The 17166-nt window shown below is 35.9% G+C and overlaps 1 protein-coding gene across 1 annotated transcript in view; it reads right to left on the reverse strand.

Moving 5' to 3' along the window:
* Positions 1 to 17166, reverse strand: part of TEX11 (testis expressed 11) — a gene marked incomplete at both ends in the record, with an annotated part of 339328 nt that overhangs the window by 33731 nt on the left and 288431 nt on the right. The window contains 3 exons of the mRNA XM_082865110.1: positions 8433 to 8553; positions 9737 to 9845; positions 11096 to 11245. Of these exons, the coding sequence (XP_082721236.1) occupies positions 8433 to 8553; positions 9737 to 9845; positions 11096 to 11245 (380 nt within the window). The remainder of the gene's footprint in view (positions 1 to 8432; positions 8554 to 9736; positions 9846 to 11095; positions 11246 to 17166) is intronic.

Consider the following 17166-nt stretch of genomic DNA (forward strand, 5'->3'; position numbering starts at 1 on the left):
TTCCAAATAAGATGAACCCCCCAAAAAACACACCAAGATATATTATACTTAAAATGGTAAAAGTTAAAAATAAAGAGAGAACCTTAAAAGCAGCAAGAGAAAAACAACTTACTACATAACAAGGGAAACCGCATAAGACTGTCAGCAGATATTTCAGCAGAAAAATTTACAGGTCAGAAGAGAGTGGCATGACATATTCAAAGTGCTGAAAAGAAAAAACTTCCAATCATGAATTCTCTACCCAGCAAGGTTATCACTCAGAATTGAAGGAGTGATTAAGAGTTTTCCAGATAAGCAAAAGCTTTAACTCCTTTAGGAGTTCATACCACTAAGAAGGCCCTACAAGAAATGTTAAAGGGATTCTCTAAGCTGAAAAAACAGGCAGTAATTAATAATAAGAAAACAGGGACTTCCCTAGTGGCACAGTGGTTAAGAATCCGCCTGCCAATGCAGGGGACACAGGTTCAATCCCTGGTCTGGGAAGATCCCACAAGCCGTGGAGCAACTAAGCCCATGCACCACAACTACTCAGCCTGTGCTCTAGAGCCCGCGAGCCACAACTAGTGAGCCTGCATGCCACAAGTACTGAAGCCCGTGTGCCTAGAGCCCAAGCTCCGCAACAAGAGAAGCCAGTGCAATGAGAAGCCCACGCTCACTGCAACTAGACAAAAGCCCGCGTGCAGCAACGAAGACCCAATGTAGCCATAAATAAATAAATAAATTTATAAAAAAAAAAGATGGGCAGAGGACCTGAGTAGACATTTTTCCAAAGAATACATAGAGATGCCCAAGAGGCACATACATGAAGTGATGCTCAACGTCATTAATTATTAGAGAAATGAAAATCAATATCACAATGAGATACCACCTTACACCTGTTAGAATGGTTATTTTCAAAAAGACAAATAAGTGTTGACGAGCACGTGGAGAAAGGAAAACCCTTGTGCACTGTTGTTTGGAATGTAAATTGGTACAGCCAGTATGGAAAACATTATGGAGATTCTTTTAAAAATTTAGACTAGGACTACCATATTATCCAACTATTCCACTTTTGGGTATTTATCCAAAGAATATGAAACACTAATTCAAAAAGATATATGCACCCTTATGTTCGTTGCAGCATTATTTATAATAGCTGAGATATGGGGAAATCTAAGCGTCCATGGATGGATAAATGGATAAAGATGTGGCATATATGTGTATATGTGTGTGTACACACACACACACACACACACAGTGGAATGCTACTCAGTCATAAAAATGAATAAATCTTGCCATTTGTGACAACATGGATTGAGGGCATTATGCTAAATGAGTCTGAAGAAAAAAGATAAATAGGCTATGATTTCACTCATATGTAGAATCTAAAAAATAAAAACAAAACAAATGAAAAACAAAAGAAATTGAAAACAAACTCATAGATACAGAGACTAGATTGGTGTTTACCAGAGGGGAAGAATGCTGGGGATTGGGCAAAAGTGGTAAAGGGAGCCAATTATATGGTGACAGATGGTAACTAGACTTTTTGAGGTGATCACTTTGTAGTGTATACCAGTGTTGAATTATAATGTTGTACACCTGAAACTTTTAACATAATTAAAAAAGAGAGAAAATTAAAAAAGAGAGATTGGCAAAGTGGATTAAAAAATGTGTTGTCTATATGCTGGCTACAAGAAATTTCCTTCAAATATAACATTATAGGCAGACTGAAAATAAAAGGATGGAAATAGGTATATTATATAAACAGTAATCAAAGGATAGCAAGAGTAGCAATATTATATTAGTTATTGTAATTTCAGAGCAAAGAAAATTACTTGAGACACACAGGAACATTATACAATGATAAAAGGTGAAATCCACAAAGAAGACATAGCAATCATAAATGTGCATGCATCCAATAAGTGTTATAAAATATGAAGCAAAAACCAATAGGAGTGAGAAGAGCTAGATAACTCCACAGTTATAGTTGAAGATTTTAATGTGCCTGCTCAACAAATAATAGAACAATTAGCCAGAAAATAAGGAAAAGTATACAAGAACTTGGCAACACCATGAACCAGTGAGATCTAATCAACATTTATAGACTACTCCTCCCAACAACAGCAGAATACACATTCTTTTCAAGTGCCCATGGAACATTTACTAAGATCATATCCTGGGCCATAAAATAAATCTCAAAAAGTTTAAATAACTGAAATTATACAAGTTGTGTTCTCTGACCACAATGGAATAAAACTAGAATTCAGTAACAGAAAGGTAACAGGAAAATCTGTAAACACTTAGAAACTAAACAACACACTACGAAGTAATCTATGGGTCAAAGAGGAAGTCTCAAAGGAAATAAAAAAATACATTGAAGTAAATGAAAATGAAAATACAATATAGCAAAATTTGTGGGCTACAGCTAAAGCAGCTCAGTGAGGGAAATTTACAGCACTAAATACATACATTAGAAAAGAGGAAAGGTCTCAATAATTTAAGTTCCCATCTCAAGAACCTAGAAAAGAAGAGCAAACTAAATGCAAAGCAAGCAGAATGAAGTGAATAATAAAGAGCAGAAATCAACAACACTGAAAATACAAAGGCAATAAAGAAAATCAATGGAGGAGATGGTTCTTTGAAAAGGTGGATAAAATCTACTAACTCTTGGCAAGAATGACAGAGAGAAAAGAAGGGAAGATGTAAATTATCAATATCAGGAATAAAACAGTAAATATCACTACAGACCCTGCACACATCAAAAGAATAATAAGGGAATAATAATACAAAGAACTCTATACATATAAATCTGACAACTTAGGGGACCTCCCTGGTGGTGCAGTGGTTAAGAATCCGCTTGCCAATGCAGGGGTCATGGGTTCAAGCTCTGGTCTGGGAAGATGCCACATGCCATGGAGCAACTAAGCCCGTGCACCACAACTACTGAGCCTGCCCTCTATAGAGCCTGCATGCCACAACTACTGAAGCCCACGTGCCTAGAGCCCGTGCTCTGCAACAAGAGAAGCCACCACAGTAAGAAGCCTATGCACCACAACGAAGAGTAGCCCCTGCTCAGTAGCCCCCTACTTGCTGCAACTAGAGAAAGCCCGCATGAAGCAATAAAAACCCAATGCAGACAAAAATAAATAAATAAAATAAATTTTAAAAAATAAAATGCTGATGTTGTCAGCCTTGGTCATACCAATTTATATATAAAAAATTTTTTGACAACTTAGACGAAATGGGTCACTTCACTGAAAAACACAAATTATCAGAAATCACCCAATATAAAATAGATAATGTGAACAGTCTATAACTATTAAGGAAATAGAATATGTAGTTTTAAACTCTTGAAAAAAATCTCCAGGCCCAGTTACACTGCAGAATTCTACCAAACATTAAGAAAAGAACTGACATAAATTCTACACAATCTTTTCCAAAAATATGAGGAAACACGTTGCAATTCATTTTATGAATCTAGTATTACCCTGATACCAAAACCAAAGACTGTACAGAAAAAAAACTACTGACCAATGAATCTAGATAAAAAATCTTTAACAATATGCTAGCAAACAGAGTTCAGCAATATATAAAAAGAATTATGGGAGGGAGGGAGACGCAAGAGGGAAGGGATATGGGGATATATGTATATGTATAACTGATTCACTGTGTTATAAAGCAGAAACTAACACACCATTGTAAAGCAATTATACTCCAATAAAAATGCTAAGAAAAAAAAAGAATTATACACTATGACCCTGTGGGGTTTATTCTAACGATGCAAGGCTGGTTCAATATTTGAAATCAGTCAATGTAATCCCCCATATTAACAGGTTAAAGAAGAAAAATCACATGATCATATCAATTGATGCAGGAGAAGCATGTGACAAAATTCAATACTCATTCATGAAACTAGCAGAGAAAAGGAATAGTGGGAACTTCCTCAACTTGATAAAGAGCTTCTACAAAAATCCTATGGCTAACATTATACTTAATGGTGAAAGACTGAATGTTTTCCCCCTAAGAGAGTGAACAAGGCAAGAATATCCACTCTCATTACTCTTAACTAATATGGTGCTGAAAGTTCTAGTCTGTGCAGTAAGGCAAGAAAAGGAAAGAGAAGGCACATAGATTGGAAAGGAAGAAATAAAACTGTCTCTATTTGCAGATGACATGGTTGTTTACATAGGAAATCCTAAGGAATCTTCAAAGAAAATTCCTGAAATGAGTGAGTTCAGCAAGGTTGTGGGATACAAAATAAACACAGAAATATCAACTGCATTTCTTCATACTAGAAATTAACACAGGACACCACTTACGATCACTCAAAAAAAAAAAACAAACCCACAGCACTTAGATATAAATCTAACAATACATGTACAGGAATTGTATGCTGAAAACTACATAATGCTGATGAAAGAAATAAAAAATCTAAATAAATGAAGAGATATACCCTGTTCATGGATTGGAAGATTCGGTATAATAAAGATGTCAATTCTATTTTTAAATTGAGATATAATTAAAGATGTCAATTCTTGATATAAAGTGTACTAGGTTCGATGGAGTCCTCCCCCAAAATTCATGTCCTTCCTGGTACTTCATCATGTGACCATATTTGGAAATAGGGGCACTGCAGATGTAACTAAGTTGAGATCATACTGAAGTAGAGTGGACCCTTAATCCAATAATGGCTGTGTGCTTATAAGAAAAAGAGAAAGACAGAGGGAGAATGCCATGTGGTGACAGAGACTGGAGTTATGAATCTATAAGCCAAGGAATACCAAGGTTTGCCAACAACCATAAAAAGACAGGACGAGGCAAAGAAGGATCCTCCCCATAGAGCCTTCAGAAAGAGTATGGCCTACTGACACCTTGATTTCAGACTTCTGGCCTCCAGAACTGTGAGAGAATAAATTTCTCTTGTTATAAGTCACCCAGTTTGTGCTAATTTGTTATCACAGTTCTAGGAAACAAATACAGTTTAATGCAATTCCTATCAAAATCCCAGGAGGAATTTTTGTAGATTTAGACAAGATTATTCTAAAATGAATATAGAAGGGCAAAGGAACTAGATAGCTAATAACAATAAAGTGGGTACAATCACTCTACTTGCTTTTAAGACTTATTGTGTAGCTATAGTAATCAGGTACTCGCAGAGGGACTGACACATAGAGAAAATAGAGAACTCAGTAAGAGACTCACAAATATGCCCAACTGATTTTTTGTCAAAAGTACAAAAGCAATTTAATGGAGGAAAGACAGCCTTGTCAATAAATGGTGCTAGAGCAACTGGATAGCACAGCAAAAATGAACCTCAACCTAAATCTCACACCTCATACAAAAATTAACGTAAAATGTATTATGAACTTAAATGTAAAATATAAAACTATAAAACTTAAAAAAAGAGGAGAAAATCTTTGGGATATAGGGCTAGGCAAAAAGTGTACTAGATACCAACTTGAGCCTCTCCTTTGAACTGAAATTCCTAGCAAAAGCAGGTAAATAAGACGTGTGTTCTGGTGGAAAGAGCCCTGGAACTGAGGTCAGACGGTTCTAGTTCTGATTTTCATTCATTAGCCATATGAACTTAGGCAAATTGGTAACTTGACTTTTCTGAATCTTAAAAATTTCCTTATTTGTATATCAAGGATAACACCAGCATTTCCTACTTCATAGAATTACTGGGGGGCGGACTGTCAAATGAAATAATGGATGTAAGAATGCTCTGTAAAATGTAAAGTATGATAGTGTGGGCTTGAGGTTTTATATTTGTGCAATAGCCATTTTGCCACTGTATGGAGGCACTTGATAAAGGTTATCTGCTTAATAAATAATGAATGAGTGACTGGTCATCAGAAAAGTCAAATAAGGGCAAATTTTTTTTCCAAGTATTTAAAACAAAAGGGATGCATAGCACATTCAATCAAACAGTAAAAAGCAACATATACTATGTAAAGAGCCAAGAGGGTTATTAAATTAATCTCTGTATAGAAAAGCTAACTATCCCATCATATTTCAGGGAATTAGCAATAATGGATGGGAGGCTGGTCAAAAAACTAAAAAAATATTAACCTCTCTAACAGGCAACCCAAGATTCGGAGAGATGGAACAGTAATACATTAGACAGAATAAAAGTGGCAAAATGCTCAGAGCAGTTTTGGCCTTATATAGCAACTATGGAAATTGATCAATTTGAATTTATAGTACAATTTAATTTTAGTTTGTATTTGTTACTATGGCAAACACATCTGAAGGTCCAGATGAGGCTCATGGCTTAGAAATTTAATTTTCTCTTCTTCCCAAAAGAAAGTTAAGATGAGGGGAAAAAAAAGATGTATATATCTCCAAAATGTTCAATGCTAAAGTTTTTTTTTAAACTTAAATTTACACAGGCCATAATTACATAGCTCCAGAATTCTGGGTTTCTGTAAGATGATGCTAGTTTGTACCAGGTTGTCACCCTGCTATATTGTTCCACCATCTGTTGTGGTTTGCAGACGTTTGTATATGAAGAAGCAGTTGGGCAAGTCAGGAGCCCTGGATATTAACATGGACTCAAGTAATGACTTTTGTGTGACTTTAAGCAAGCCATTTGACCTTCTTAATATTTTACAGCTCCCTTATAATAACAATACTACCTTACCTTACCTGTGTATGAGTTGTTAAAGTTCACAACACATATTATTATTTTAATTGATCCTTAAAACCTCAGTATGGGAGTCAGAAAAGGTATTATTTCCATTTTACAAATGAGAAAACTGAAGTCAAACAGCAGAGGAGGAATATCCATATGCAAAAACAAACAAATGAGAAACCATTTAGACCCTTACCTCATACACCATAAACAAAAATTAACTCAAAATGAATCACAGACCTATATGTAAGAAATAAAACTATAAAAGCTACAAGAAAACATAGAAGAAAATCTTTGTAAATTTGGAATAGGCAAAGACTTCTTATCATGACTAAAAACATGACCCATAAAAGAAAAAATAATAAATTGGTCTTCATCAAAATTCAGAATATTTGCTTTTTAAATGCTGCCATTAAGAAAATGAAAAGACAAACCAGAGACTGGAAGAAAATATTTACAAATAGTATATTTGATAAAGGATTTGTATCTAGAATACATAAAGAACACATAACTTACTGAGAATCTAATTTAAAAAATGGGAAAATAATTGAATAGATATCTTTCCAAAAAAGATAAACAAATGGTCAATAAGCACATGAAAAAATGATCAACAGTGTTAGCTATCACGGAAATTCAAATCAAAACCACAATGAACTACCATTACATACCCACTAGAATGGCTATAATAAAAAAGATGGACAATAACAAGTGTTAATAAGGATGTGGAGAAGTTGGAACCCTCATACACTGCTGGGAGGAATGTAAAAGGTGCAGCAACTTTGGAAAACAGATCGCAGTTCTTCAAAAAGTTTAGAGCGTTACCATATGAGCCATTAATTCATGTACTCAAGAAAATTGAAAACAAACCTTTGAAAACGAAGACTTAGACACAACTGTTCATAGCAGCATTATTTGTAATAGCCAAAAAGTGGAAACAAATAAAATGTTTATCAACTAGTGAGTGGATAAACAAAATGTGACATACTAATTCAATAGCCTATAAAAATATTCTATTTATTCAGCAATAAAAAGGAATGAAAGAGTGATACATGCTACAGCATGGGTGAACCTCAAAAACAGTAGGCTAAACTGAAAGAAACCAGACACAAGAGGTCACAAATATGACTCCATTTATATGAAGTGTCTAGAATGAGAAAATCTATAGAGCTAGAAAGCAGATCAGTGGTTCCCTGGGCCTGAAAATGGGAGCAGGGATTGACTGCAAATGGGCAATGGGAAAATTTTTGGAGTAATGAAAATATTCTAAAACTGGATTATGGTGTCAGTTGCATAACCATACATTTACTAAAAATCACTGAATTATATACATATAATGGGTGAATATTACAGTATATAAATTACATCTTAATAAAGCTGATCTAAAAATTACTGAATAAACCTGCACTGAAAAGAAAAACAAGCAGCAGAGGAGGGACTAAAACACAGGTCTTCATTGTTCCTTCTACTCTATTATCATCTGTCTCAGAAGTGGCAGAATAATAATAAACTTTTTCAAAGGGTTAGTCTCATCACAGGGAAATAATTCTACCAGGTTTTGAAAATACAAAGTAATTCAAAATGCCAGATGGTACTGCTACTTCGACCTAATCCATAGTATACCTGTATTAGAAATTTTCTACTTTTAACTATTTACATTTCACAAACCCAGGGAAATTTTATAGTGTGTAACCACATTTTAATACAAATTTATTTACATTAAAACTCATATCGAAAAGCATTATTCTATGTAATTTCTAATACATAAGATCATTTAGTTCTTTAAAATTAGCTTAAAGTTTAGTATCATTGTTTGACTTACAGTGTGGCTAATAAGGCTCAGAGCATCTTCACAGCAGCCCCAAATTTCTTCCAGGGGACAGAGTTCTTCATTCGGCACCCCATCTGGCACGAAGAGGTTAATCAAGCTGTGCATACATTTGCTGAAAATCAAAAAGAGAAAACGCATCCCATAAGGAAAGAAATCATTGACTTCATGGCTAAGATAAGTAAAATCTGGATCTCATCCCAGACTAAGAGCTTCAAAACACGTCTGTTCTTCCTTCAATTTTATCTGGCCTCCAAGCTCAGAAGACAGATTTTTGAAGATATAAAGGGGGCTGACCAATCCTTCCTTTTATTATGCCTATGGTTGTCTTTCACTATATATTTTTTTTTTTTAGTTTCCTGAACTAAGGAGTTGTGTCTGTTTACTATATTTTATGAGCTGGTTTAATCTACAGATACTTTAAAGCATCTCGTTACATCCTCAAATGCAGAAGGGAATTGGGATTTAAATTGGGAGTAATTCCAGGAGAACTCTCTCATGTCTCAGAAAAGGAAGACTGTAATGAAGTTTTCCAGAGAAAAATCACACAATATCTATTTTTCCCCCATGTCTAGGCGTAGAGAACATAAAATCTTCAATAAATACTATTTTATATTACGTACAGCACTTATTGGTCCTTAAAGAAAGGTGCTTAGAAAAAAATATATGAGGCAAATGTAGCAAAATGTTAACATCTGTTAAATTTGAGTGGTGGATACACTCGTGTTTGTTATATTAATCTACTTTTCTGTATATTTGGCATATTCAGTAATGAATGAAAGAAAGGTACTTAATTAGTAATTTTATTATATATACAGGCTCACACAAAGAAGCAACTTTCTCCCTCTTTTCTCCTTTGGGAAAACCAGACTCCTTTACCTTGCCTTGGTCTATCACACAACTCTAAATATGGAGCTATTCTGAGGGCTTTTTAGTCCAGGAGTTACAGGAGTGGCCCAATCATCTTTTGAGTCAGTTGAGTATGATTGTTGACTTATGGGACATTGACTATAGCACTTTTGGCTATCAAAAACTAGGATTCGGGCTTCCCTGGTGGCGCAGTGGTTGAGAGTCCGCCTGCTGATGCAGGGGACATGGGTTCGTGCCCCGGTCCGGGAAGATCCCACATGCTGCGGAGCGGCTAGGCCCGTGAGCCATGGTCGCTGAGCCTGCGTGACCGGAGCCTGTGCTCCGCAGTGGGAGAGGCCACAACAGTGAGAGGCCCTTGTACCGCAAAGAAAAAAAAACAACAACAAAAAAATAAAACTAGGATTCAGTGTTGAATTATATTTACTAACCTGTATCTCAAAACATCAACTGATTCTTTCTTTTTGTGGAGAAATAAAGCCTTTTTCAAGGCCTTTAGAGCAATAGAAGGATAGTGTGCAGGCATTTCCATTGCTAATGCTACATGAAGGGAAGCAAAAAGATTGTGAATACCATAATCTCATCCATCACAGTTTTCATCCCACGTTACAACTGACTTTCTCTAATGAAACTGACCTGAGACAGATGAACAAAAACAAATAAATAAACAAAGACAAAAACCCAAAAATGAATTTTATAAAATGATGAATCCATGGTGGCTTTCAGAGATAGCTTCTACTTTCTGGGCAGAGTAACATGGTAGGATCACCAGGTTATATTTTTTCTTCAGCAAACATCAACAGAGAACCTACTGTTTCTGTAAGCCTGCGCATAGTCATACAGGTGAAGCAATAATCTTAGGAACCAAAGTGAAGGAGGGGCACACTAAGAAGGAAACAGAAAGCAGATAAGTAAAAGGGTACTAATCAAAAACAGATTTATACTAAATATACTGTTTCTGCCTAACATTAAAAACAGGAAACACTTGACATAAGAGTAAGTATCAGAGGTAAAACCCCTAAAACTTCTAGACGCATTTACCAGGCCTCTAGAATTGGAGTTCCATTATACAAGGAACAGTGGTCACCATCACATGTCTATAAAGTATACGCCACCAGCTCCACAGGTCTAGAAATTCTGTCTTGGCAAGACAAGGAAAGGTAAATGTGACTCTTGTGCACTTGGGGCTACCTAATACCTTTATTAGCCACACATAGGCTCCTGAGGAGGGTGAAAGATATAAAGGGAACATAATGAGGCCATTTCTTGCAGTATATCCTCATAGAGGCTCTGAGCCCCCCAATACTACTTATAGCCCAATGACAAATTTGAGGTTGGCAATTGTGTTAAAAATATCACCAATATTTCTCTGTACACTTTCATAAACGGCTAAGAGTGTATTACTTTTGATTAGTGAAGCAGCTGATTGCCTATTTCTAACTAGCTGAGCAAAACTAACTTTCTGAAGTTTGAGCTACCTCTATTGTGTAGTTATATTATTCGATTCTACACATAAAATAAATATGAGCAATGCACTTTGCTAGGGTTTATAAGTACAACAAATACAAGTAATTATTACTCATGACCCTAAGGAGCCTAAAGAAAAAGATAAATGCACAAACGATTATAATACAAAATAGTTCGAGAATGCCATTAGAGAAGGAGAAACAAAGTGCTATGAGGATACATTGCTTCCCACCTGGAGGAAAGAGAGAAGAGAGAGAAGAAAGAAAAAAGTAGTACGACTTAAATGGGTACCAGCCTTCCAAAAACATAAATACAGCTCTTACATGCGATTGTTTCCAATGTTTTACTTTCTAAATGAGGCAGTTCCCACACTGATTCCAGGAAGCTGTCCAGTAATGGGTCATTCATTTTGGCTTTAACTTCAAACTCATACAGCAGAAGCAATGTCTCACATGGATCACTTGAGAAGTCCCCTAAGAAAGAGGCAAAAATGCAACATTCTCTGTGATTACATTTTATCATTCTCTTCTATTCTAATCTCTCTTCTGGGGAGATTTTCCTATTGAGGAAAATTAATTTTACTTATAATTTGAAGGTTATCCCAGCTCCTGTAGACAGATCTTTTACATTTTAAAATATATAAACTCACCAATACTTTCACACCCTGAAATGCATTCACTAGAGTTGTCTACATTTCCTGAAATTATTACGATGATATTCCTAAATAGCCTGGAAAAGTCTTGTTGCTATCTAATTCAAATACGTTTACCTGCCTTACTTTAATGACTGAGTTAACCAGAAAATACAGTGCAATATAAACCAACTGTGGTTTTATTTTAAACAAAGCAAGGGGAAGTTTCCAAACTGCTTCATTTAGTCAGTCAACAATATTTCTTGGTTATCGCCATGGGCAGAATCTTGTATCAGGTAGCATCTACCATACTATGTGAGATGGTTTCCAATCACCCTTGTTAGACTTAACGTTTTCAAAAGTTTGGAGGTATAGCATACATACAATAAACTGAGGGAAGTGCATTAATCTTAAACAAACAGGGTGATGAATTTTTATATACGTTCAAACCACTACCCAGATCATGATATAGAACACTTCCAACACTCGTGCTCCTTTCCAGTCAATACCACCTTTGCAGAGTTAACAACTATTTTGACTTCTGTCACTACTGATGTGTATTTTTTGTTATTGAACTTCAGTGACAGCATGTATAACTATAATCAACTTTTGAATATTGACCTGTATACTGTGACTTGCTTAACTCATTTATTAGTTCACATAACTTTTTTGTAGATTCTTTGGACTTTCTATATAGAGAATCATGTGTCCTCTGCAAATACAGATAGTTTTATTTGATCTTTTTCACTCTATGTATGTCTTTTCCCACTCTTTCGCTTGCCTTATTGCATTGGCTAGGACCACCAGGATGATGATGACCAGGAGTGGTGAGAGTAGACATCCTTGACTTATGTCCTTAGAGGGAAAGCGTTCAGTCTTTCATCATTTAAAATGACATTAGCTGTAGGTTTCATTTTTGTGGATGGTCTTTATCAGCTTGAGGAACTTCCTTCCCTACTATTCCTGTTTAGCTGAGAGTTTCTATAATAAATGGATGTTGAGTCTTGTCACTTAATCTGTTGATATGGTGAATTAAATGATTGAGTTTACAATGCTGAACCCAGGATAAAACTTACTTGGTTATAATCTATTATCCTTTTCATGTTTTACTAGATTTTAAACTATGAATTCAATGGGTGTAGGACAATTCAGGTTATCTATTTCTTTTTGTGGGAGCTTTGGTAGTTTGACTTTCAAGGAATTTGTCAATCTCATCTAACCCTTCAAATTAATGGGCATAAATTTCTTCAGAATATTCCCTTGTTATCTTTTTTTTAATGTCTGCAGCATCTGTAGTGATGTCTACACTATCATTCTTGATATTGTTAATTTGTGTCTTGATCTGCCTGGCCAGAGTTTTCTCAACTGCACTGATCTTTTCAAACAAAAACAACAATACAGCTTTTGGTTTCATCAATTTTATCTATTATTTTCTGTTTTAAATCTTATTGACTTCTGCTCTTATATTACTCCTTTCATTCTGCTTGATTTGGTTCAATTTGCTAATTTTTTCCCTAAGGTGGAGGCTTATTTAAGATCTTTCTTTTTCTAAAAGAGGCATTTATTTCTACAAAGTTTTGTCTAAACACTGCTTTAGCTGTATCCTCCAAATTTTTTTTGTTTTGTTTTTTTGCGGTACACGGGCCTCTCACTGTTGTGGCCTCTCCTGTTGTGAAGCACAGGCTCCGGACGCGCAGGCTCAGCGGCCATGGCTCACGGGCCCAGCCGCTCCACGGCATGTGGGATCTTCCCAGACCGGGGCAAGAACCCGTGTCCCCTGCATCGGCAGGTGGACTCTCAACCACTGCACCACCAGGGAAGCCCCCTCCAAATTTTTATATGCTGTGTTTTCATTTACTTCCATTCAAACTATTTCTAATTTCCCTGCGAATTTCTCTTCAACCCATTTGATTATTTAAAAAGTATGTTTTTTAAATTGAAGTATAGTTGATTTACGATATTATATTAGTTTTGGGTATACAACATAGTGATACAATATTTTTATAGCTTACACTCAGTTTAAAGTTATTACAAAACAATGGCTATATTTCACTGTGCTGTACAATATATCCTTGTTGCTTATCTATTTTTTTTGTTGTTGTTGTTGTTGCGGTATGCGGGCCTCTCACTGTTGTGGCCTCTCCCGTTGCAGAGCACAGGCTCCGGACGCGCAGGCCCAGCGGCCACGGCTCACAGGCACAGCCACTCCGCGGCATGTGGGATCCTCCCGGACCGGAGCACGAACCTGTGTCCCCTGCACTGGCAGGCAGACTCTCAACCACTGCGCCACCAGGGAAGCCCCGCTTATCTATTTTATACATAGTAGTTTGCATCTCTTAATCCCATACTCCTGTCCTGCCCCCTCCCCACTTCACTCTCCCCAGTGGCAACCACTAGTTTGTCCTCTGTATCTGTGAATCTGTTTCTGCTTTGTTATGTACATTGGTTTGTTTCATTTTTTAGATTCCACATATACGGGATAACATAGAGTATTTGTCTTTCTTGGTCTTACTTATTTCACTAAGGGTAATATTCTCTAAGTCCATCCAAGTTGTTGCAAATGGCAGAATTTCATTCTTTTTTATGGCTGAGTAATATTCCATTTTATATATTACACCACATCTTCTTTACCCATTCATCTGTTGATAGACACTTAGGTTGCTTCCGTATCTTTGCTATTGTAAATAATCCTGCTATGAACATTGGGGTACATATATCTTTTTGAATTATTGTCTTCTTTTTTTGTAGATATATACCCAGGAGGGAATTGCATGATCACATGGTAGTTCTATTTTTAGGTTTTTGAGGAACCTTATACTGTTTTCCACAGTGGCTGCACCAATTTACATTCCCACCAACATTGTACAAGGGTTCCCTTTTCTCCACATCCCCACCAACATTTGTTATTTGTAGACATTCTAACAGGTGTGAGATGATATCTCATTGTGGTTTTGATTTGCATTTCTCTAATGATTAGTGATGCTGAGCATCTTTTCATGTGCCTGTTAGCCATCTGTATGTCTTCTTGGGAAAAATGTCTATTTAAGACTTCTGCCCTTTTTTTTTTTTTTTCCGGTACATGGGCCTCCCACTGCTGAGGCCTCTCCCATCGCAGAGCACAGGCCCTGGATGCGCAGGCTCAGCAGCCATGACTCACGGGCCCAGCTGCTCTGCGGCATGTGGGATCCTCCCGGACTGGGGCACGAACCTGCATCCCCTGCATCGGCAGGCGGACTCCCAACCACTGCGCCACCAGGGAAGCCCTTCTGCCCATTTTTAATTGGTTTGTTGGTTTTTTTCTTGATGCTGAGTTGTATGAGCTCTTTATATATTTTGGATATCAACCCCTTATTGATCATATCATTTGCAAATATTTTCTCCCATTCCATAGTCTGTCTCTTCGTTTTGTCAATGGTTTCCTTTGCTGTGCAAAAGTTTTTATGTTTAATTAGGTCCCATTTGTTTATTTTGCTTTTATTTCTTTTGCTGTAGGAGACAGATCCAAAAAATATTGCTATGACTTATGTCAAAGAGTGTTCTGCCTATGTTCTCTTCTAGAAGTTTTATGGTTTCAGGTCTTACATTTAGGTCTTTAATCCATTTTTAGTTTATTTTTGTGTATGGTGTGAGGAAATGTTCTAATCTCATTCTTTTACATGTGGCTGTACAGTTTTCCCAGCACCACTTATTGAAGAGACTGTCTTTTCTCCATTGTATATTCTTGCCTCCTTTGTCATAGATCAATTGACCGTAGGTGCATGGGTTTATTTCTGGGTTCTCTATTCTGTTCCACTGATCTATGTGTCTATTTTTTTGCCAGTACCATGTTGTTTTCATTACAAATAAATGTGTTGTTTTGATTACAATAAATGTGTATTCTGGTGTTGTTGGGTAGAGCATTCTATAAATATCCATTAGATCAAGTTGGTTGATAGTGTCATTTATGTCTTCTATACACTTGTTGAGTATCAGTAGCTTTGTAGTACAGTCTGAAGTCAGGGAGCATGATACCCCAGCTTTGTTCTTTTTTCTCAAGATTTCTTTGGCAGTTCGGGGTTTCTTGTGGTTCCATAAAAATTTTAGGATTATTTGTTCAAGTTCTGTGAAAAATGTCATGGGTTATTTTGATAAGGATTGCCTTAAATCTGTAGATCACTTTGGGTAGTATGGACATTTTAAACAATATTAATTCTCCCAATCCAAGAACATGGGATATCTTTCCATTTCTTTGTATCATTTTCAAATTCCTTCATCAATGTTTTACAGTTTTCAGAGTATAGGTCTTTCACCTCCTTGGTTAAGTTTATTCCTAGGTATTTTATTCTTTTTGATGTGATTTTATTCACGATTGTTTTCTTGCTTTATCTTTCTGATAGTCCATTATTAGTGTATAGAAAAGCAACAGATTTCTATATATTAATCTTGTATCTTGCAACTTTACTGAATTCATTTATTAGTTCCAATACTTTTTTGGTGGAGACTTTAGGGTTTCTTATATATAGTATCATGTCATCTGGAAATAGAGTTTTATTTCTTCCCTTCCAATTTGGATGCACTTTATTTCTTTGTCTTGTCTGATTGCAGTGGCTAGAACTTCCATTGCTATGTTAAATATAAGTAGCAAGAGAGGGCATCCTTGTTGTCTTCCTGATCTTAAAGACTTTCAGTATTTCACCATTGAGTATGATGGTAGCTGTGAGTTCATCATAAATGGCCTTTAATATGTTGATATATGTTCCCTCTATATCAACTAGAAGTATGTTGTTTAGTTTCCAAATATATATTTGGAAAAATATAACTGTAAAATATATTTTACATATACTTTATAAATTTATCATTTAACTCCATTATGGTAAGAGAAAATACTTTGCATGATTTCAATACTTTTAACTCTTTTCAGGTTTGTTTTATGGTTCAGCATATGGCCTATGTTGAATGATCCACGTGCATTTGAAAATAAATGTGTATTCTGGTGGTGTTGGGTAGAGCATTTTATAAATGTCAATTAGATCAAGTTGGTTGATAGTGTTAGTTATGTCTTCTATATCCTTGTTGAGTATCTGTTGACTTATTCTATTGACTCCTGTATTGGAGTCTCTCTCCAACCATAGGGTGGATTTGTCTATTCCTCCTTTCAGTTCTATCAGTTTTTGTTTCATGTATTTTGAAGCTCTGTTGTTTGGTACATTACAAATTTAGGATAGTTATGTTGTCACGTTTAATTGACCACTTTTTCATTATATCCCTCTTTATCCTTAGTAATATTCCTTGCTTTAAAGTGTCTTCTCTGATAATATAGCCATTCCAGCTCTCTTTGGATTAGTGTTTGCATAGTGTACCTTTTTCAATTCCTTTTATTTTTAACCTACCTATGTATTCATATATAAGTGGGTTTCTTATAGACAGCATGTAGTTTTGGGTGTTGATTTTTTAGCCAATCTGACATTCTTTATTTCTTTTCTTGATCTTTTAATTGGTGTGTTTAGACCAGGGGTGAGCAAACTACAATCTATGGGCTGGCCGCTTGTTTGGCAATAAAGTTTTCTGGGAATCCAGTCATGTTCATTTGTTTAAATATTATCTATGTCTATTTTCCTGCCTATAATGGCACAGTGGAGTAGTTGTGCCTGAGACCCTATGGCCTGTTAGCTGAAAATATTTACTATTGGGTCTTTAAGAAACATGTCCTGACCTCTGATTTAGATGATTTATATTTAATGCAATTATTGATATAGTTGGGTGTTCTTGAACTTTATTAAATTG

This window comes from Leucopleurus acutus, assembly GCF_964270905.1.
Source record: "Leucopleurus acutus genome assembly, chromosome: X".
NCBI classification, from domain to species: domain Eukaryota; kingdom Metazoa; phylum Chordata; class Mammalia; order Artiodactyla; family Delphinidae; genus Leucopleurus; species Leucopleurus acutus.